At 40.8% G+C, this 23,253-nt stretch overlaps 1 protein-coding gene across 4 annotated transcripts in view; it reads right to left on the reverse strand.

Moving 5' to 3' along the window:
• Window positions 1-23,253, reverse strand: part of rusc2 (RUN and SH3 domain containing 2) — a 133,185-nt gene that overhangs the window by 24,772 nt on the left and 85,160 nt on the right. For all 4 annotated transcript variants that reach the window (XM_059989446.1, XM_059989447.1, XM_059989448.1 and 1 more), the window contains 5 exons: window positions 21,423-21,566; window positions 20,870-20,946; window positions 18,351-18,525; window positions 3,510-3,615; window positions 2,374-2,420 (listed from right to left, as the gene is read on the reverse strand). In XM_059989446.1, coding sequence (XP_059845429.1) covers window positions 2,374-2,420; window positions 3,510-3,615; window positions 18,351-18,525; window positions 20,870-20,946; window positions 21,423-21,566 — 549 coding nt within the window. The remainder of the gene's footprint in view (window positions 1-2,373; window positions 2,421-3,509; window positions 3,616-18,350; window positions 18,526-20,869; window positions 20,947-21,422; window positions 21,567-23,253) is intronic.

The following is a 23,253-nucleotide window of genomic DNA, read 5'->3' on the forward strand; positions in this document are numbered from 1 at the left end:
TAGTGAATCACTGGAATTTTCTGCCTCTGGTAGAAGTGAATGCGGACCATCAGGTCCACTTAAGGTGGAGCTAGGCCTCAGTTTTTCAAATATATATCTAAGTGTCATGAGGATCTGGCACAGAAGAGGATTAAGGGCCATGAACATCTTGAATGGTAGTACAATCTTGAAGGGTCTGGTACCCCAGCCCTGTTCTTATTTTTGTGCATTTTGTGCCTTTATCAACTCTTTCTCACCCCTGGCTGTTGCTCACCATCTCTCTTGCACAGCTCTTTCCAGCCATGTTTCTTTCTGCTCTAGCCAGCTCTCTGTTCCTGATTTGCACTGCTTCCTTCTTTGCCATCCACTGACAGTCACCTGTTATTCACACCAACACCACCTACAGCTCGCTACTTTTCTCACCCATCTTCCTCCTGCTGTATAAGTCATCTATTCCCTTGCTGATTTTGTTCCCTTACCCCTCCTCCCTGACACCCTAAGCTCTCCATCTTTTTTTCACCCACCACTGTCTTTCCTCCTTCTCTCACTCTTAACCGTTCTCCTATTCCTGTTATTCTTTTAGCTAGCTGCAAGTTAAATGGCTGACCATTTTTGTTGAACTAGATATATCAATATTGACTGGTCTTCAATCTGTTCATCATAGTGAAAAAAATTGGTAAATTAAACTTGTATGTCCCAAAAAGACTGCAGCATAGTAAAAAATTGTAAAGCGAGCATTTGTAAACCAGGACTTTTCTCATAATTCCCAATTTCAATTTCTACCTCCAAATACTTTATAACAAATCATCCAACATTATAAAATTGCACTCTATAAACACTGTAAAACCCTTTACTCTAGTGCTAATGACTTCAACCACAAGAAATGGAATGGGGCCAACAGCAGAGTTGACTAATATACAAATGCCTTATCTAGCTACATTCCTGGTAGTTCCACAGCCTTCCAGGAATTTCTAATCCAGAGTTGATAGTGTTGCACAAGTATATTCATAGAGTCATAATAGACCATGGATTTGTGCCTTGGAAGGTTTCCAGGGTGCAGGCCTGGGCAGGGTTGTATGGAAGATCGGCAGTTGAGCTGCAAGCCTTCCCCTCTCCACACCACCAAAGTTGTCTAAGGGAAGGGCACTAGGACCCAAGCAGCTTAGCACCGGGGTCATCGCAGAGCAATGAGTCGTTGAGTGCCTTGCTCAAGGACACAAACACGCTTCCTCAGCTGAGCCTTGAACCAGTGACCTTCAGATTACTAGTCCGATGCCTTATCCACTAGGCCATGCGCCAACACCATAGAGTCATTCATACAGCATAGAAAAAAAGCCCTTTGGTCCATATGTGTCATAACCAACCAAGATGCATATATAACCAAGCTAATCCCATTTCCCAGTACTTATCACATATCCCTCTAAATCCCACTCTTGTCTCAACTTCACTCACCCACCACTGGACTCACTTTGAAGGACTCATCTCATGTTCTAAGATTTATTTGTTATTATATTATTATTTCACCCATATCTTTCTTTTTGTATTTTTAGAGTCTGTTGTTTTCTGTACATTGTTTGTTTATCCATCCAGTTTTATTGTGTTTCTTGTATTTACTGTGAATGCCCACAAGAAAATGAATATACTGCTATATTTTTATAATAAATTTACTTTGAACTTGACCCTAGATCAATATACCTATCCATACTTATCTAATGTATCTACCTCATCCACTTCCTCTAGTATATATTTCATATATAGTTCCATACATCGATCACTCACTGTATAAAAGCATTGCCTCTCGTATTCTCATTAAACCGTTCACCATTCAAAAATCTACAGCCTCTAGTTTTTGTTTACCTAGCCCTGGAACAAAGATGACACCCTATCTGTGCCCCTATGATTTTATATACTTCTGAGTCCTCAGTCTCCTGCACTCAGGGAGTAAAGACCCAGTTTATCTAAACCTCTCCCTACACCTCCGTTCCTCAAATCCTGGCAACGTCCTTGTAAGTCTTTTGTGCACTCTTTCCAGTTTAAGCACATACTTCCAATAACAGGAACACAAAATGGAACACAATATTCTAAATATGGCCTCACCAATGTCTTGTAACAGAAAATGATCACATTTTGTAATTATAACCTAAACTAACTAAATTCTATTTACCATTCTGCAGCGCCACCTATCCCGTTGATGAAGTTCCCACTGGAATTCTTGATACTCCTCTACACGCTACCTCTTTTAATATCTTCAAATTTATTAACTATTCCTCATATATTCTCATCCAAATCATTAATTCAGATGACATAACAATGGGCACAGCATGAACCCTTAGGGAACACCATTAGTCACATTAAACTACTTAGTTGGAAAAAATCTAGCAATAGTGATCTTACCTTCATGATTATACAAGTGATTAAACCAAAACTCCAATGATCTGATACTGTATTAAAGACAAAATAGTAAAACAAAATGTTAAGCTGGCTTTCAAACTCACTTAAGTACTTAAACCTGGATTTAAGTTTATTTATATGTTAACTAAAAGCTATCAGCTTGTATTTTGTCACACATTGTATGATTCAACTTTAGTTACTGCACAAAGGTAGCTCTTGGAAGCATTATGAATCCGCAAGAAATTAACTTTATAGCAAACTAGGGAAAATCTTAAAAATTGAGTACTGAGGGTAGTAACAATGTACAGTGGTTTCTGGTTAATTGGGGCAGCTACATATTAGATACAACATTAAAAGAACAAAACTAATTGAGAAATAGCCAGGATTATCTTTATTTAATTCAGACGCTGTGCCCCTTAACCGAGGCAGGAATCAGTTGCTGAACAGTTTCTAAGTACCAGTAGTCACATGCACTTGTGTGGCTGTTATACACTAAACTGTGTTTTGAGCGAACAGCTTTTAAATAGTGTCAGTTGCGTGTGTTTGTCTTCAAAAAGCAGCAATTTCTGTTACTGACAGTTAGCGAGAAAAAGCAGTGAGACAATTCTGTACTGTTTTGCTCACTGTGGTTTCAAGCATTCAGGCTTGGAGATGCTAGAAACAGCCGGGAGTGAAAATAAAATGATTTCACTATTTCAACAAATTAGGAATTTGTTGAAGTAGTGAACTTAAGAACTTGAAGGTATTGATAATAATCTTAAATATTACAATTAAAATGAAGATTTAGAATATGAAATCATCAACAGCATTGTATGAAGGCAGTCCATTATCTGCACTAGGTGCCTGCACTGATTTTGGGTTTACTTACAGTCCAAACAATGACTCAGTGAATTAAGTAAACATATTTAAAGCTCTGTATGAATTACACAAGTAAATTTTACTAGACAATTCTACTGTCCTTTGATATATGAAGTTTTTAAATTAATTAAGTCAATAAAAACTTTATTAAAATAATATATATTCTACCAAAGTTAGTAATAATCTTGTAATACAACGTGTGATAATTCTTTTCACTATTTTGAATACTTCATTGCAATTTCAGTATTATTTCCAAATTCTTATGGTTAGCAAGGACTTACTTCAGAAGGCCAAAGATGAATGCATTAAACCTTGTACTGTGACTCATTAACTCAGAGTACTGGCTTATCTTGCAAAAAAGATTGTTGAGAGCCTTGGTAGAAGGACCTAAAGAGACAAAAGATTGAGTAATAAAACAACAATGAAAGAAAACATTTTATTTGAAACATTCAATGTTATCACAAATTTCTAACTATGGCAGACACAGTAGGGGCATTTAAGAGACTCTTAGATAGGCACATGGATGATAGAAAAATGAAGGGCTATGTAGGAGAGAAGAGTTAGATTGGTCTTAGAGTAAGTCAAAAATCAGTGCAATATTGTGGGCCACAGGGCCTGTACTGTGCTGTAATGTTCTATATCCTATGTTCTATGTACACCGGCTGCTGCAGTGATATAGATCATACCTGGAGCTATGAATTACAATTCTGAAGTACAGAAGTAACTTTAGTCTCCTGGACATTTGTTATGGTTTCACCAGCAGATATTCATCATTTTTAAATGAATAAGGAAAACTGTACACTTTTCAGTGAACTTAACCGTAATTAAGAGCACATGAAACTGATTGTTTCATATACAGCAAAAATTAACTAGCCTGTCTGAATTTTTTGACAAGATGACAGAGAAGGTAAGGTTGATGAAGGAATGCAAGAGGTATTATCTGCAGGGATTTTCAGAAAGCATTTGGCTGAGAACCACATAAAATGTTGATTAACAAAACTGAGCACCAAGGAATAAACAGAAAATTGCCAACATAGATAAGAAACTAAGAGAGTAAAGAGCTGAGATTGTTTTTGGACCACAGTATAGTAAATGGCTGTGGTCCCTAGAGATCAATGCTTGGACCATTGAATTTTTTTAACCCTCTACTTGAGAAAAGGACTTCAAATTTCAATGCTTAGGTGAACTAAATATAAAGGACCTGTCTCCCTGTAAAGGAAATTTGTACATTGAATCCCTTAGCAGCAGTGAAGGCAAGATTAGGCCATTTAATTAATGAAGCAGAACTTTACATTCCAATTATCTTCTGCTTCAGTGTTTGTGACTCAGGTTGTTTGTGTAAAGGGAGTTTCTTCTTTTTCTTTGTTATTGTTACTATGTAAACAAAATGGCTTCTCTGTTTTGTTAAAAGTAGGAATGCTTCTTTGTTGCGAGAGACTGCTGTAAACTTGTTTAGGTTAAAATTTACTGATAACGAGAATTTGTATTCCTTTGTAAACCAATTGGGATTAATGTTGTTCTTTCTTCTGAGTCTGTAAGCTATTGTTGGCGGACTTTTGGGGAGTTCAGCGCGAGGGGGTGAGAGAGAGAGGACGTGATGCTGTAAACTGGGCAAGGAATGGATCCCAAGCGGGGGTCCAAGGCCAGGAGGTACCCCGAGGAGAGAAGACGACGATAGATGTGCTTGGTTGACCACTTCAGGTGGTCCTGAGCTGCGAGTCGAGGAGTTCGGAGGGGATCGAATGGTGGCCAGAAGACTTCGGTAATTGAGCTCCAACAGTTGTGCACGAAGTAGTTTGGACTTTGATAAGTTTGGCGCCTTTTCTTTATTTCCTCTTCCTTCATGTATACTGTATCATTATTAATTACATAGTTATAGTAATCTTTATAAACTGTAATCATTTAATCGCATATGGTGTACTGTCTGTTTTTGGGTGAGGCGGGGACATCACACAGCATCCACGCCAGCTGATTACCCAGTTTGGCAGGGCCGAAGGCTGCTCCCCCTAGACGAGAATGAGCTGAGCGAGCCTGAGGCAACCCAGGGGGTTACATTTGCAATCTGCATCTGCAAAGGTCAATTTTAATCAAATGTTGTCAAAACAAAGATCAAATGTTCTTCCTGATGAATATGCCCTGAAATTGAAATTCTATCATATAGAACAAATTTTTGTCTCTGTTCTGTTTGATTAAGTACTTTTGAACTGATCACCGGAACTTTCCTTCAGAGTAATGTGTGGCCTCTGCTATGTACATTGGTAAGACGCCAGGCAAATTGAGGAATCACTTCGTCGAGCACCTTTGCTCTATCTGCCATAGCAGCCAAGATCTCGCAGTGACTAGCCATTTTAAATGCACTTCCCAATCCCACACTGACACGTCTGTCTACACTTCCGCCACTACCAAAATCAAGGCTAGATGCAGATTAAATGAACAATGCCTCATTTTCCGTCCTGGTAATCTCCAACCTGACAGCATCAACATCAATTTCCCTAACTTCCAATAACAACTCCCCTCTTCTCCACCCCATTTTATTTTCCCATGTCCCTCTGGCCCCTTCACCCCTTCTCTTCACATTCCTTCCTCCCACACTATGATCTGCCCATCATGCACACTTTTCTCCCTTTTGTTTCCCCAACTCCTCTTTATTCCATGGTCTACTGTCCTCTCTTAATAGATTACATCTTGTTCAGAATCAGGTTTAATATAACCATATAACAATTACAGCACGGAAACAGGCCATCTGTGCCCTTCTAATCCGTGCCGAACGCTTACTCTCACCCTGTCCCACTGACCCGCACTCCTATATCTATCCAATTTTACTTTAAATGACAATACTGAACCTGCCTCTACCACTTCTACTGGAAGCTCATTCCACACAGCTACCACTCTCCGAGTAAAGAAATTCCCCCTTGTGTTACCTTATACTTTTGGTCCCTAACACTTGTTATGACCGCAGCCCCCTCCTTTGAGAGAGAGAGAGACGTGCCGAATAGACACAGGAAATGGGAGAGAGAGAGAGACATGACGAATACCGCGTTCCACTGGGATACAAATAAGGCGACATTGACTATTGTCTCATGGAGACCACGTGTAAAGCCCTCGGGCAAAGTGGGCTGGTTGAGAGAGAGATTGCATCATCCCAACCTGATTGACACCTGAGACCCCGTGAGGAAGTATAAAGGAAGGTCTGGAGGAGACAACCCCTTCAGACACACTAAGAAGACACGATAGCGATCCTGTCGTAGCGGGAAGCCATTTTGAAGGAAGCCACGTGTGTTAGATTCTGGGCCTGGGATCTGGCTGGAATCACGGAAAACCGCTTTCAGCTAACAACGGGGAAGCCCGCTCCCCTGATTCAATGGATTTGCTTCATAAAGACCCGGGCAAGTTTTTCTTTTCTCACCAATCTCTCTCTCTCTCTCTCTCTCTCCAACAAGTGAAAACCCAGTGACCCCCCCCCCCCCGAAAGCCAGAAGCCTGCAGGAATTTGAGTGACTTTTATATTTCCATCGGACACTAATTTATCCCCTAGACAAACGATCGAGCTGTTTCTTATTGATGGTTATTATTCGACCCGCGCTTTTAGATTAAGTAGTGACTACGTATATTTGAGTGTTTGTATTAATGTTAGGTTTGTGCTCCTTTCATAAATAAATACTTTTAAAAATAGTACCATCAGACTTCAACGGACCTCTCTATCTTTGCTGGTAACTGATCCCGTTACGGGATTTCATAACAGTTGGGGTTCTCATCTTAGGATTTGACACCAAATTGGACGGCCAGTGAATCGGGCTTGTAGGTCCAAAACTTGGATCTGGTTACACGAATAGCCAGACGGGAAACCAGCAAAGATGGACGTGGGGGAATTTATAGAAAACCCGACTCTGGAGGCGTTGGAGGGGGCCTCCAAATCGGACGATAACATTGGCGAAGGAGTTAAGCCTCACAGGGGTGAGGTTGTCGATGAAAAAGCGGGAGGTGCGAAGGGCAATAACTCAGTATTATATTGGGAAGAATGTGTTTTCAGCTGAGGTATTGGAAAATATCCCTGAAAAGGTACCAGCTAGTGGGGCAGCTCAGTTCGAGTTGGAAAAATTAAGGTGGGAACATGAAATCAAGTTAAAAGAGCTGGAAGTAGCCGAGAGGGAGAAGGAGAGGGCCGAGAAGGAGAAGGAGAGGGTCGAGAAGGAGAAGCAGAGGAAGCATGACTTGGAGATAGAGAAGTTGAGGCTAGAGCAACGAAATCAGGGGTTGGACCGAGAGGAGCGGTTTGATGTCAGTCGGGCGTTGAGGTTAGTACCCCCGTTTGAGGAGACGGATGTTGATAGCTACTTCTTGCTTTTTGAAAAGGTGGCAGTGAATTAGAAGTGGTCCAAAGAGCAGTGGGTGGCGTTGTTACAAAGTGTGTTAAGAGGGAAGGCCCAGCGGGCATATGCAGCGTTGTCCACGGAGGGGGAAGGGAAAGAGAAATATGACCAAGTAAAGGCGGCCATTCTCTGGGGATACGAGCTAGTAGCTGAAGCATATAGACAAAAGTTCAGAAATTTACGAAAGGGGTGGAATCAGACGTATACCGAGTTTGCCTATGAGAAGGGTGTGCTCTTGGACCGTTGGTGCACTGCGGTGAACGAAAGTGGACGAAGATTATGGGCGTCTCAGGGAGTTAATGTTGATTGAGGAATTTAAAGGTTGTGTTCCGGAGGAGATCCGGATGTATTTGAATAAGTCCATTTCAGAATTTGCTAGGTTCGCAGATGAATATGCCCTAACCCACAAGGCAAAGTTTTCCTCGAATAAAAGTTCCCAGAGAGACCATGGGAACGATCGAGAAAGTCCGACGAGTGAGGCAGAGGTCCCACCGGGAGCTGGCAGTAAGGTTGAGGGGGAAAGGAAAGACGGCCAGAGGTTTCCGGGCTTGACCTGTTTTAATTGTGGGAAGGAAGGGCATATTGCCTCTCGATGCTTTACTCAGAGGAAAGAGATAGGAAAAGGGAGAGCCGCAGTCCCTATCGTGTGTGCCGTGGTAATCAGTAAATCGACAAGAGAGCCCCGGGTAGACAGAGTACGAGAAGGCTCTGAGACTTGTCTGTCACACAGAACCGTGGCTGTGAGGGAGGGAGACACACCCGTTCCCGTACGAATCTGGAGAGACACGGGGGCTCAGCTGTCGTTGATCAGCAGTAAGGTACTAGAATTTGGTCGAAAAACGGCATGGTAAAGGTAGAGGGGATCAGCAAAATAGAAATGGTGGCTTTAAATGAGGTCATTATGGATTGTGAGCTGGTGTCTGAACCCGTTGAAATAGGGGTGCCATCCGAGTTCCCGAGAACTGACGCAGACGTCCTTCTCGGTAACGATTTAGCAGGTGGTAAGGTTTGGGCAGCCATGATGCCGACCCGCCGACCAGCGAGTGCGGTGGCCCGGCCCCAAGAATCCCAAATCTATCCCGCATGCGCGGTCACTCGCAGCCTGTCGAGAAAGGCAGCTGAGAACGAGAGCAGTTTAAACCGGGCCAGTTTTGATTTGGCCGAGATGTTTCTACCGACCCTGTACCACGAGGGTTTACAGGGTGATAAAACGAAGAGTAGTAAAGTGAAAGAGGAGAAGGGAGTGGAGGTAGATCTGCCGCTAGCGAGGAGAAAGGTCCTAGAGGCAGAAAATAAAGATGCGGAACCGATAGAGCGGTTAAAAAGGTCCAGGGTTGGACCTGGATGATCTGTCTGGGTTGGCAGAACTGTTTGAGGAAGTTGAAACTTCTAAAGGTGTTCCCGATAGTGAAATGAGGGCAGCCCTAGACGAAAGGGGTGCCCTTACCTCGAGGAAGTCTGCTGGGTTGGCAGATGAGGTTGTTTCAGCCCGCGGGGTTGAGTTTACTCCGGAAGGGAGTTGCCCGGAGTGTGCCTGGGAGAAATGGGAGAACTTGGGAGTTTAAAAATGGTATGGGTATTGAAAGCCTGGAAGAGGCCAAGGTCCCGTTTGAGTGTGTCCAAGATGGGGATACATGTGGTGCTGAACCTGGTAATGGAGCTCAGAAGAAGTCTGAGGTATTTGATTCAGTGGAACGGGGCAGCCGTCTTTGTGGGTCAGATAGACTTGGTTCAGTGGAAAAAGGGTTAACCTTGGTAACCGTGGGAAGTGTGAGTTCCCCGGTGTTTGTACTCGAAGGTGGGTTCAAAGTTAATGCAGGATTTAAGAATGGGGAGATGAGGATTATTATTGAAGGAAACAGAAATTTTAAAACTGGCAGATCACTCACAGAGTGAGCCGGGAGATAGTGGGGGGGGGGCACTCTATTGTTATGCCAGGATGGGGTGTGAAGAGGCCATTTTCGAAATGCTACTGGAACCAATTAAAGTTCGAATTAAAAACCAATAGCCTGAAGGGTCTTGACAAAAGGGCTAGCCACCTGGGTAAAGATTAAAGAATTGGGTGGAAATGGTCTAATTTTGGGGCACTGTGTTGATAAAATAACCCCTATGAACGAGGCGGGCGGGAGTTTACTGCGCCAAATTACTCAAGTTCCCCACGGGGCGGGGGGGGGGGGGACTCACCGGAAAAGAGGCAACGGTTAATGGGGATGCCATTTTAAACAGCAAAGCAGGTTGTACGGGATTGTACCAAAGCCTGTGAATAATAAAGACAGCCCCTTGGAGACCTGCCGGTTATGTAAAATGACCGAAATGATTAGTATTCGCATAAACTTTTGTAGATGCACCTAAGCTAAGATCACACCTCCTTAGTTTTGTTGCAGGGGAAAAAAATTTAAAAAAAGGTGGTTATTAAATTGAAGTCTGATGCTACAAGACTTTAGTACAGTACGCAATGTTAAGATAATAAAGAAAGGGACACTGTAATCGTTAACTGTTTAGATACTGACTTGAATGTATAACGGTAGTATTCTGTGAAAAGAAAAGCTTGTGTATTGTGTCAGATTCAAAAATCCTGTAAGACTCTGTACGAATCCGTTTTTTTTATCGCTGGTAAAAAACCTTTAAGAGGGGCAGTGTTATGTCTGCAGCCCCCTCTTTTGTGAGAATCGCAAGAGCACTAGTTGAGGGGGGGTCAGTAGACCCAGGAAGTGGGAGAGAGAGACGTGCCGAATAGACACAGGAAATGGGAGAGAGAGAGACGTGTCGAATACCGTGTTCCACCGGGATGCAAAATAAGGCGACATTGACTACTGTCTCATGGAGACCACGTGTAAAGCCCTCAGGCAAAGTGGGCTGGTTGAGAGAGAGATCGCATCATCCCAACCTGATTGACACCTGAGACCCCGTGAGGAAGTATAAAGGAAGGTCTGGGGGGGACAACCCCTTCAGACACACCAAGACGACACGATAGCGATCCCGTCGTAGCGGGAAGCCATTTTGAAGGAAGCCACGTGCGTTAGATTCTGGGCCTGGGATCTGGCTGGAATCACGGAAAACCGCTTTTAGCAAACAACGGGGAAGCCCGCTCCCCTGATTCAATGGATTTGCTTCATAAAGACCCGGACAAGTTTTTCTTTTCTCACCAATCTCTCTCTTTCTCTCTCTCTCTCTCTCCAACAAGTGAAAACCCAGCACCCCCTCCCCCCCCCCCCGAAAGCCAGAAGCCTGCAGGAATTTGAGTGACTTTTATATTTCCATCGGACACTAATTTATCCCCTAGACCAGGGGTCAGCAACCTTTACCACTGAAAGAGCCACTTGGACCCGTTTCCCACAGAAAAGAAAACACTGGGAGCCGCAAAACCCGTTTGACATTTAAAATGAAATAACACTGCATACAACGTTTTTTTTGCCTTTATGCTATGTATAAACAAACTATAATGTGTTGCATTTATGAAATTGATGAACTCCTGCAGAGAAAACGAAATTACATTTCTGCATGCAACAAAAACATTTTGAACTCCGAAAAAAAGACGTTGGGTTGAAAGTTACTTTTAAGTAAAATATTCAATGCCTATTTGAGTCCTTCTTGTATTTATGAAAAACGCCGAACTTAAATTTTCCGCCAGCAGTAAACCAAAAATAACGTCAGCCAGCTGTCATCCTGAAAAATGAAAGGACTATTTCACTGAACAATGAAAAAATATGAATATGAGTAAAATAATAGGCAATTAAAATATTTATCATACTTGGTTAATGGGATTTCTGCTCCTGGACCTCAGCGCACAGCGTCTGCACATCAGGGCTGTATGATGTCACCTTCATCTTTACACAGGATCGCAAGCTGTCATCTGTGAGGTTTTCAATATTTGTGTTTCTGAGCAAGAACGGCCTTCTGACGGGCAACATCTTCAAGGTCTGCTGTCAAGCGTCTAAACTTGGACACCCATATGTCTTTGTCGGCTATGTCGGCCAGTTCCATCTCAAGATCAGGTTGACTCACACCTGCCAATGCAGTCGTATTCAGTAGGGAAGGATCGATGCTTAAGGGAGTGACCGGGAAGGATAATGTGTTTTTTTCCTCTCTGAACTCACAGAAGCGTTTCCCAAACGATGTTTGCATTGCGATGATTGCAGAATGTAAATACTCCGAAATTATCATGTCGTGACCTTGTTTGAACTCTCTCAAATTGGGGAAGTGAGACAAAGTGCCTTTCTGTAAATCTCTGGCAAGCACTGTCAACTTGCGCTCGAATGCCAAAACATCCTCCAACATGTGCAGGGCTGTACGTCCTTTCCCCTGAAGAGCTGTGTTCAGCGTGTTCAGGTGCGCTGTCATGTCTACCATGAAGTGTAGCTTTTCCAGCCACTCTGGCTGTTCCAGCTCAGGAAAGGTGAGCCCTTTGCTGCCCAGGAAAGTTTTCACTTCTTCCAGACACGCGACAAAGCGTTTCAGCACCTTCCGTCTGGACAGCCAGCGATAAAAACACGTTGTAGCGGTGTCAGTAAACTGCAGTCAAAGATAGCTTTATTCGAACTAAACAGCCTTGCTTTTCAGCTTCCCTCAACCCAGCCCCCATGGACGCAGATGCTGCAAAAGACGCGTACTCACAAACCCCCGTAGGCTATCTCCCTTAGCCGGAATGCTGGCTAATTGTGAGCCGTTTTATGATGTGGCAGGAAATGTGTCGCTACACTTAGGTTGTACAAGATCACCATAATTACATTTCAAAAGCTAACAAACTAACATAAAATACATTTTAATTAAATACTGACCAATTATTTCCCAAAGCCACAGGGAGCCGCAGCACAGAGGTGAAAGAGCCACAAATGGCTCGGGAGCCGCAGGTTGCCGACCCCCGCCCTAGACAAACGATTGAGCTGTTTCTTATTGATGGTTATTATTCGACCCGCGCTTTTAGATTAAGTAGTGACTACGTATATTTGAGTGTATTAATCTTACATTTGTGCCCCTTTCATAAATAAAGACTTTTAAAAATAGTACCATCAGACTTCAACGGACCTCTCTATCTTTGCTGGTAAGTGATCCTGTTACGGGATTTCATAACACACTCAACTCATGTCCTCTTGTTTGAATCTCCCCTACCCTACTCTCAATGGAAAAAGCCTATCCACGTCAACTCTATCTATCCCTCTCATAATTATAAGTACTTCTATCAAGTCCCTCCTCAACCTTCTACGTTCCAAAGAATAAAGACATAACTTGTTCAACCTTTCCCTGTAACTTAGGTGCTGAAACCCAGGTAACATTCTAGTAAATCTTCTCTGTACTCTCTCTATTTTGCTGACATCTTTCCTATAATTCGGTGACCAGAAATGTACACAATACTCCAAATCCGGCCTTACCAATGCCTTGTACAATTTTAACATTACATCCCAACTCCTATACTCAATGCTCTGATTTATAAAGGCCAGCATACCAAAAGCTTTCTTCACCACCCTATCCACATGAGATTCCACCTTCAGGGAACTATGCACTATGCACCATTATTCCTAGATCACTCTGTTCTACATATCCCCGGCAATACAATATCCCCAGCATATATCATAAAATTTTGCCTCTTCCGCCAATCACCTCCTAACATCTCACATCATTCTCGCTTACCACCCCCCTCCCATCTACCTACCTTCCCCCCTCAGGTAGATTCACCTATTACTTGCCAATTCATGCTTTTCCCCTTCTCTCCACCCTGTCTTTCTGGCTGCTTCGTTCCAGTACAGAATGGTAGCATCTATGTAGAACAGCCTGAAATATCGACTGTTCATTAAGAGAAATGAAGATGATATCTGACCTGCTTTGTGTCACCTCATTGTACGTATTAAACACTTATCACTAAATTAACACAAAGCAAATTAGGAGGACAAAGTGATTTAGTTTTTCTAGACATGTAACCTATCAGAAATATTACCTTTTGTTGTCTTATCTCCCCTCATGAAAACATGGAATTGAAGCAGGAGAAGGTCATTGAGCCCTTCACATTTGCTCTGACATTCAGAAAGATCACAGCTGACCATTTATCTCAGTGTTCCCTCTTAGTAACAGTGCTCTGACGTTCCCTTAATTAAGTTCCTTCATCTCACAACATTGTTTTCTTTTTCTGATAAGTGTTTGATCAAACGTCTGACAAGCATTCCTCTAATTTCCTTCCCTGGTACAATTTATATTGTTTCCTTAAATCTATTTTAGGACTTATGTATTAAAAGTGATGGGTCAGTGTTAAATTTATGTTGACAGATAAAGAACAGGGACAGGTTGTAATCTAGTGATACCAGTAAATGGGATGTCCAGGGAGGGGTAGCTGGTGCTGAGCTTGTCGTGCTCTGCCCAGGGGTAGCTCGTCCACCATTGGTCCCCACTTACCACCCAGCTTTCACCTGTGGCTCCAAATAACTGTATGCAACAGCAGCCACACCCAGGTACACCACTTTGACAGATGAGCTAACCAGGTGAGGTAGCCAGGAACCTCCAACACCGGTGAAGTAGGGATATGCCTACTCCAGCATACGAAGCCAGTTCCAGCAGACTGAGCAAATGAGATCAACCTCGAGATCCAATGGCCAAGAAGGCAGTGCTGCAACACTTCGTGGGGAGTGAAGAGGCACAGAAGGCATCATGCCTATCCACTGCAGCTGAGGAAGTCTCCAGTCGTGATGATTTTTCATTCCATTGGACCAAGATTTTCGAGTCTGAGTGAGTGGAACTGCCTGAGTGCAATATCTTTTTCACAATAAAACTCCTCTCGCACAGGTTTCGGTTGTTAGAACAACCAATACCAGTAAACACATAAGGATAAATGCAGAGGAAAACACATTATTTCAACAAAAGTTGACTTGAGTTTCACTGATGTTGCACAAATCTTACAAGCAAGAGAAAGTGGAATTTTAACTTCCAAAGACAGGTGAATCCGCTGCTGGTAGCAGATAAAACTTTAAATTTCCCAAACAAACCACTTCCAATTTTAAGGCCATAGGACAAAGGAGCCATTTGATCCATCGTGTCTGCTCTGCCATACAATCATAGCTGATCCCTTTCTCCCTCTCCTCAGCCGCACTTCCTAGCCTTCTCCCAGTAAACTTTGATGCCACATCCAATCAAGAACCAATCAATCTCCACCTTAAATACACCCAATGACCTGGTCTCCACAGCTGCCTGTGGTAATAATTTTCACAAATTCACCACCCTCTGGCTAAAGAAATTTCTCCACATATCTGTTCTACCTAGGGAGGATGCTTCCTTTTGTCCTAGGCTCCCCCACCATGGGAAATATCCTTTCCACATCTACTCTGTCTTGGCCTTTCAACATTCAAAAGTTTCAAAGAGAAACCTCCTCATCTTTCTAAATTACAGCAAATACAGACTCTGAGCTATCAAATTTCTGTATGATAACCCTTTCATTCCTTGAATCATTCTTGTGAACCTCTTCTGAACCCTCTTCAATGCCAGCAAATCTTTTCTAAGATGAGGAGCCCAAAACTGTTCATAATACTCAAAGTGAGGCCTCACCTGTGCCTTACAAAGCCTCAGCATCACATCCTTGCTCTTTTATTCTAGACCTCTTGAAATGAATACGAACATGGCATTTGCCTTCCTCATCACTGGCTCAACCTTTAAGTTAACCTTCAGGGTGTTCTGCACAAGGACTCCCAAGTCCCTCTGCATCTCAGATTCCTGTATTTTCTCCAAGTTAAGAAAATAGTCCGCACATTTATTTCTACTACCAAAATGCATGACCATGCATTTTCCAACATTGTATTTCATTTGTCACTTTCTTCCCCATTCTCCTAATCTGTCTAAGTCCTTCTGCACCTACCTGTTTCCTCAACACTACCTGCCCCTATTGGAGTATAAAAATATTATGGAGTATAAAACTTGTATCATTTGCTGTGTAATCAAAACTATGTAGTCAGTTTGCTATGCATGTACCCAAGATGAAATCCTAGGAATGTAGAAGACAATGGTGTGTTAATATATGTTAATGAGAGGTAGCTAAGAGATGTAGTCAGCTTTGAAACTTGCTATTTGCTATGCATGTACCCAATTTAGCAAGTTAATGAAATATTAAGAATGTAGAAGTCAATGTTGTGTTAATGGAAGGTAGCTAAAGAGATGTAGATTAGAACATGATGAAGTCAATAAGTAATAAGAATGTAAACTTGCTATTTGCTAGAGAATGAAATCTTAGGAATGTAAAAGACAATGGTGTGTTAATGGAAGGTCCCTAAAGAGATGTAGATTAGAACTGTATGTGTGGTATGTGTGAAACTAGACCAGGATTTTGCTATAAAAAATGCGGTGTCCATGTCGAAGGATCAGTGGGCAATCAGCGACTAGCTCAATGACTGTCTCAGCTTTGATTAAAGTTTAACCCTTCTTGAAGAATCTTCTGTGTCTCCTGGTCATTTGTGAGGCACGAGAAACCACAACACCCCTTCAAATCATCTGCAAACTTGGCAACAAAGCCATCTATTCCATTACCTAAATCATTGATATACAGCATAAAAAGAAGCAGTCCCAACATCAATTCCTGTGGAACAGCATTAGTCACTGGCAGCCAATCAGAAAAGGATCCTTTTATTCCCAATCATTGTCTCATACCAATCAGCCAATGTTCTAACCATGCCAACAACTTACCTGTAATGCCATGAGCTCTTAAATTGGTAAGCAGCCTCATGTGTAACATCTTTGCAAAGGCCTTCTGAAAGTACAACATCTATCCTACATGTAATCTCCTCAAAAAATTCCAACAGGTTCATCAAGCAAAATTTTCCCATAAGGAAACCATGCTAATTTTGTCCTGTGTCATCAAGTACTCCATAACCTCATCCTTAACAATTGACTCCAGCATCTTATTAACCACTGAGGTCAGGCTAACTGGTCTATAATTCTCTTTCAGTTGCCTTTCTGCTGTCTTAAAGACTGCAGTGACTTTTGAAATTTTCCAGTCCTTTGGCACGATGCCAGAGTTCAATTATTTTTGAAAGATCATTACCAATGCCTCCACAATCTCTACCACTACCCCTTTCAGAACCATGCAGTTCATCTGGTCTGGGTGACTATATACTCTTAAGTCTTTCAGCTTTTTGAGCACCTTCACCCTTGTAATCGTAACTGCACTCACTTCTCTTCCGTCACACCCTTCAACATCTGGCACATTGCTAATGACTTTCACACTGAAGACTGATGCAATTTTAATGGATTCAAACAACAAGACGTGTTTATTCCACTATTTGTGCCTGAAGAGAAGCAGGAGCATTCTCCCTGGCCCAACACATTCATCTGTATTCAAGATTTTCAGCCAGGATGTCCAATTCAAACCTCAACCAACAACATCCTGTTCAGATCCCACTCTCTAACACCTAGCTACCACCAGCTACTACCCATGTACTGTGTACAATTATAGGGTAAATTGGACATCCAACCACCACCCATGATGTAGTACATATAACAGTACAGCGCAGCTCAGGGCCTTCACTCCACAATGTTATGCCAACTTTCTAACCTACTCCAAGGTCAATCTATCCCTCTCTCCCACATCATCATCATCAGGTGCCATGCCCAATTTAAGCTTTGACTGCCACGGCCCACATACTCCTGTTTTGGGAGAAGTGGATCAATTCATTGGTATTCATTTCCAGTTCTCTAGCTGCTGTCTCCATCATCATTTGTCTTTGCCTTCCTCTTGCTTTCTTCCCTTCAATCTTTCCCATAATTAACATGCATTCTAACTCCTCTTTCCTAATCACATGTCCAATGAAGTTACGTTGCCTTTTCATGATCTCAAACATTATTTCTCTTTTTGTGCTTGCTCTGTTCGTGACATCCTCATTAGATATTCATTTCATCCATGATATTCTTTGCATCCTCCTCAAAAACCACATCTCTGCTACTTCAATGCATTTCCTTATGTTACTAGATATTGTCCAAAATTCTGAGCCATACAACGTAACTGGATAAACGTAACATTTCAGTACTCTGAGGCAGGTTGTCATGCTTAGTTTAGTATTGGTCAGTATACTCTTTATTCTTGTAAAGGTGTCTTTTGCCATCCCTATTCTTCTTGTGATGTCCATGTCACACCTGCCATCTGATGTCACCCAGCTTCCTAAGTAGCAAAAGTTCTGTACTTGTTTTATGTCTTCCCCGTTTATTCTCAGCCTGCAGATAGGATTCTCCTTCTTTTTAGATATCACCATACATTCTGTCTTTTTGCAATTGATAGATCCATTTTTGCACTTTCTTCAACAACTACATCAATTCACTATATCCCACATTGCCTCTCATTTTTTTCTTTCATCCATGCCTATCTAAGAGTCTCTTAAATCTCTCTAATTTATTTGCCTCTACCATCACCTCTTGTACAGCAGTCCATGTACTTGCCATTCTCTGTGTAAAAAAAAACTTGCCTATGACATACCCCTATACTTTCTCCTAATCACCTTTATGCCCTTTCATATTAGCACTTCAAGCAATAATGTTTAAGTAATACTTGCAATTTAAGTATTCAGCCACCACACTTGATCTACCCAAAGATACTGTTCTCAATGATTTTTATACTCATCCTACACATTTCGCCAAATTTTATTAAACAGGTTTCTTCTCCATTTAACAGAAACTGTGTTGATGAGTAATGAGCCATGATTCCACACCTATAAATTATGATACAGTATTTAAATCACAGTCTGCAAATTGAACATTATGACTTTATATAGCAAGTACTAAATGTCATACCAAGCTGTGTGGAAGCTTCAATGACTGTCCATGGCAGGTTTTTCCTTTGTCCTACGATAACATCCAGAATATATGCCTTCAGCCCATCCTGAAGAATATTTCTTATTGCTGGACACAGATATTTAAGTACCAAATGGCCCACATTGGGACTGACTGAACTGTTCCCAAGTTTAGCCTGCAAAACAAAAGCAAAACAAATCAAACATTGTGTTTGAAATGGTGTGGGCAATATATTCCTACACTTGCTGCAACAAACATTCACACCATTGTAAATGATTCCAGAAAATGTGGTGAGCAGTATTTTTGTCAGCAAATCTTGCACTATGAAATTTCAAAACATTGGAGTAATATTAGGATGGCAAAGATGAGCATAAATACATAATAAATTTGAACCAGAGCCACCCTTCAATTCTATTGCACCCCTGAATGAAATTATGGCAGATCTTCCATCTCAGCATTTTCCTGTCTTATTGTCCTACTCTCATATTCCTTATTTCCTTCAATAGCTATAAGTCTCTATTTTGAATGCAATTAATGACGTTTTGCAGTGCTCCAACACAGAGCAGTCAAAGTACTCTGAATGAAGAAGATACCTTATTTCAATTCTAAATGGTTTGCCATTTATTCTGACATGGATTCCCCTAGTTCTATTCTCTCCATTGAGGGGTGGGGGGGGGGGGTAAATACCTTTGTTGTGCCTGTCCTATTAAGAGCACCCCTCCAATAATTCGCATGTTTTAGTGAGGTTCCTGCATTCTTTCAAATGCTGGAGAACAGAGGCCAAGTTCATCAATATCCCCTCCCATGACAAGTCAGTCATCTAGAGAACTTCCCCACATTCTTTCTATTATTATATCCATTTTCAGGAGGGATACCAAATTTAATATAATAATCTAGCTGTGGTCTCACCAAGTCTGCAGTAAGAAATATTTTTTCCTGTACTTAAATCCTCTTGCAATAAAAGGCAATGTACCATTTGGTTTTCTAATTGTTTGTTGCAGCTGCATGTTAGTTTTAAGAAACTTTGTGTACAAGTTCTCAGTTCGTTTTGAACATCAACATTTCACAACCTCCCACTATTTAAAAACACTCAACATTTCATGATTTTTATCAGAATGCAGAACCTCACGTTTTTCCACATTATATTCCAGTCATGTTGTGTTGTTCACACATTTAGTTTTTTCGTCTTTCCTTAAAGCTTCTTTACATTCTCCTCAATGTTCATTAGCGAGTTTTATGTGATCAGCAAACTTGGAAATATTACATTTGGTGCTCTCACTGAATCATTAATATAATGTGTATAGTTGGGATTCAAACACCAATCTTTGCAATACATTACTGATCACACCTGCTAAAGTTTCACGTTGATTAAAATTCAATATATGAACACAGCAGGGTAAGTTGATTCAAAAAGAACTTTTGACAAATAAATATGATAGTAACTTAGAACTTATTGAGAAGATGTCAGTAAGAGAAGGGCTGACTGGTGGGGGGGGGGGGGTACTGGTGTGCCATCATTTATTCCCAATTTAGCAATTATCAATAGATCATGAAGGGATAGAGTCACAGGGGTTGAATGACAAGCAAATTATTCCTCTCAACGTATACTAAGAGACAGTGCCTGTAAAAAGTATTCACCTCCCCCTTGGAAGTTTTCATGTTTTATTGTTTTACAATGTTGAATCACAGTGAATTTGTGGCTTTTTTGACATGATACCAAAAGAAAGAATCTCTTTCGTGTCAAAGCGTACAACAGATCACTGTACTTGAGATGGTTTTTGCTTCTTATCCTCCAGAACCAAATGAGCATACTTGTAGTCAAGACAGCACCTCAGTAAGTATCTTCAGTCTGCCATAATGTTCATGATTAATTTGTTGCACTAACCAGTCTGCAGAGCTAATTTTAAGTGGTCAAAAGGCAAATCTATTTACAGTATAATTTATATAGGGATTAGACAGGGAACCAGCTAAAGAATTAGCAGGAAAAATAGGTGATAGGAGATAATGTAAAACAGGAAGCTTCAATGTAAAAAACTTAATGTTCTGACCCATATGTGCTGCCTTTAATGGCTCATGCACCATTGGAGCCATGGAAATTTTTTATCCTGTTGTTAAAAAAACAGAGATTATAGGGACAGATAAAACAATGATTCTTTCCACCAGGAATAAAATACTGACTGATTGACTGTCTGAAACACATAGCCAATGGCAGTGGTAGCAGCAAATACAATTGCAAATGTTGAAGAAACATTTAACCAAGTACATAAACAATAAGATATGAACCTTGTGCAAGCAGATAGATGGCATGAATTTAGTTTGGAATCATGGTCAATGCAGATATTGCGGACCTGGTCTTGGTCTTGTACTGACTATACTATATTTTATGTCATAAAATATGAAATATGATAAAAAGGTTGAATAGAAAAGTAATTACAATCAAAATAGAAATTAGCTGATTTTCATTGAAATAAATTACAAACTGGGAAAGTACTAGTAAATAGTTATTACATTTATCTTACCTTTACGCCAGGATCTCTACTTGTTCCAAAATGTGCTACAATTAGATCAACAGCAGTATTCACAGCTTTAACAAGGCCTAATAGGAAAAAAAGGGAGTAATAGTACTGGTTTTCCTACTGTTAGGGTTTGTATTACTATTTTAAAATATGGTTATCAATTTCTCTCTTTAGAAAAATCACTTCGATAATCACTGGAATGGAAAGTTTTATGCAATAAAACGTACTAAAAATTTATAGAATATTTCATATGATACATTTTATTATTCTGCAATCATGGAAACTATTTAACTTGTCACTGATTTCATTCATTGGAAATATTTTTAAGCATGAAGTTTTACAATCCAGTTGAGTAGAAATAATTATTCTGATAGGAAGGTAACTCTGTCACCACATAAAATGTTTGTAATGTTAGATGTTGATAAGCTGTAACTCAAATCCCCATGAATTAGTTTAAAGTATACTTTATATTACATTTAGAATAGTGAATATCTCTGACGCTGTTACTTTCATTAAATTATATCTGATATCGCTTACATCAAATGCTGGCTTATACCTTTCTTCTGTAGTATATCTATGGAGATACTTTCTGAGGTTCCATCAGGTGACAAACAGAACTCTGCAGGGGGCTTCTCAGCCAGCGAAAAATAATCAGGAAAGAAATCACTGTAATAGTTCTGAAGCTGCTTCACAGATTGGCCTACGATTAAAAAAAAGATTGTATCAACAATTGCTTACATAAATTTGATATGTTAAAAACTACAGAGTATCATCTTTTCCAACTAAAGCTAATTTTCATAATCATAATTCTAAACTTAACTCATTCCTTGTGTATTCTATTCTATACATAATAATGCGATCACTTGAGTCGATCTACACAGATTTAACAGAATAGCAAATGTCAACTTGAACCGAGCAGGAAGCTTTCATATTAAAGACATTTCTTCACTAAGGATGAAAAACTCTTAACATCTAACAATGTTCTGGAAGCAGGCATAGGGAAACTATCTACAATCCATAAAAGATAGTAAAAAATATATTACATGTGCACTGAGAAATGATGAATAACTTTTAATATAGACAAATGCAGAATGTAGCCTTAAAAGAGGGCAACTCCATTAATACTGATGTCATGTACAATTGTTTGCTTAAGATTGATGAGTAGGAGCATTACTTTGGGTTAAAATTATAAAAAATATTGCAAGGGCAATAAAGGAATCAGAAATTCTATTCCTTTGGGATCAGTACACAGTACTGATCTTTATTTAGACAGTAGCTGGTCTTTATTTCCACACACAAATCGATGCAAGGAATGCCTACAAAAACAAAAGAAAAATTACAGAAACAATTCTCAGCTATCATAAGAGACTAAGGAATCCCTGGGTATTTCATTTTGCAGGTCATCTATCAAATATAGTAGATAGGCATCTGTCCCTTGGTAAGGGTCACACTCATAGTGGGTCTGCACAAATCATTGTACAGAATGTCGATAGTTCCCTTTGTAATTTCCAGCCATAGTTAGCGCAAACCATCCCATTGTGTTACCAGCAGCATCATTATAATTCAGTTCAACAGTTTTGGTGAATGATTACCAATCCTTAGTTGAACAGATACTTTATTATATATTTATGTTATCTGGTTCAAATATATCCAATGATAGAATCTATTTTTCCATATTTCAAAGCCAATTATTATTTCCTTGCTGTCTCTATATATCTATTTCTATTTTAACCTATACCAACTGTTTGCTTCTTTTTATTTTAGATGAATGGGGTTGGCTTAAGTGATAGGGACTGGACTGGATTAATATTAAGTACCCAAGAAACTGCTGCTTACGAACACTAGTTGGGGGTGGAACTACGAAGGCACTTAACAGTGACTCCTTCGAGCTCATCTGCAGAAATAGCTTAATTTCTAACTTTATTGTCTTTGTTTCCCTTTTCAAGGTGTATCTCTCAGAGATACTTACCTAGCATCACCCTAGAGCTACCCTCGGACTTCGGTTCCTTATGGTGGTGGTATCCACTCCTGGGGGCTCACAACTGGCCACTTTTGATATCCCAAGGATGTGGCCTAGAAGACGAGCGCACCTTCAGGGTTCTGAGGCTTTGCAGACCTGTGGACAAGCCAACTCTGTGCCGGTACCACTGATTGAAGCGTCACTGGAGAAAGTGGAAAGTTGGGAACAGCGGTTCTGCTGTCAGGGGCTCTGTAATCAGCAAATCGTGCACTTTCTTTCTCTCTCCTTCCCTCTCTCATTGGTGGGGAAGAGTTTGTGCCTAAACTTGAGTCAGAGAACTCGGGGGGGGGGGGGGGGTGACGAGGCAGACTTTATCATTGCAAATCAACGAGTTGTTTTGTTATGTCTCCCCTCTTGCAGAGAAAGG

The sequence above is a fragment of the Hypanus sabinus genome, chromosome 14, assembly GCF_030144855.1.
Source record: "Hypanus sabinus isolate sHypSab1 chromosome 14, sHypSab1.hap1, whole genome shotgun sequence".
Lineage (NCBI taxonomy): Eukaryota > Metazoa > Chordata > Chondrichthyes > Myliobatiformes > Dasyatidae > Hypanus > Hypanus sabinus.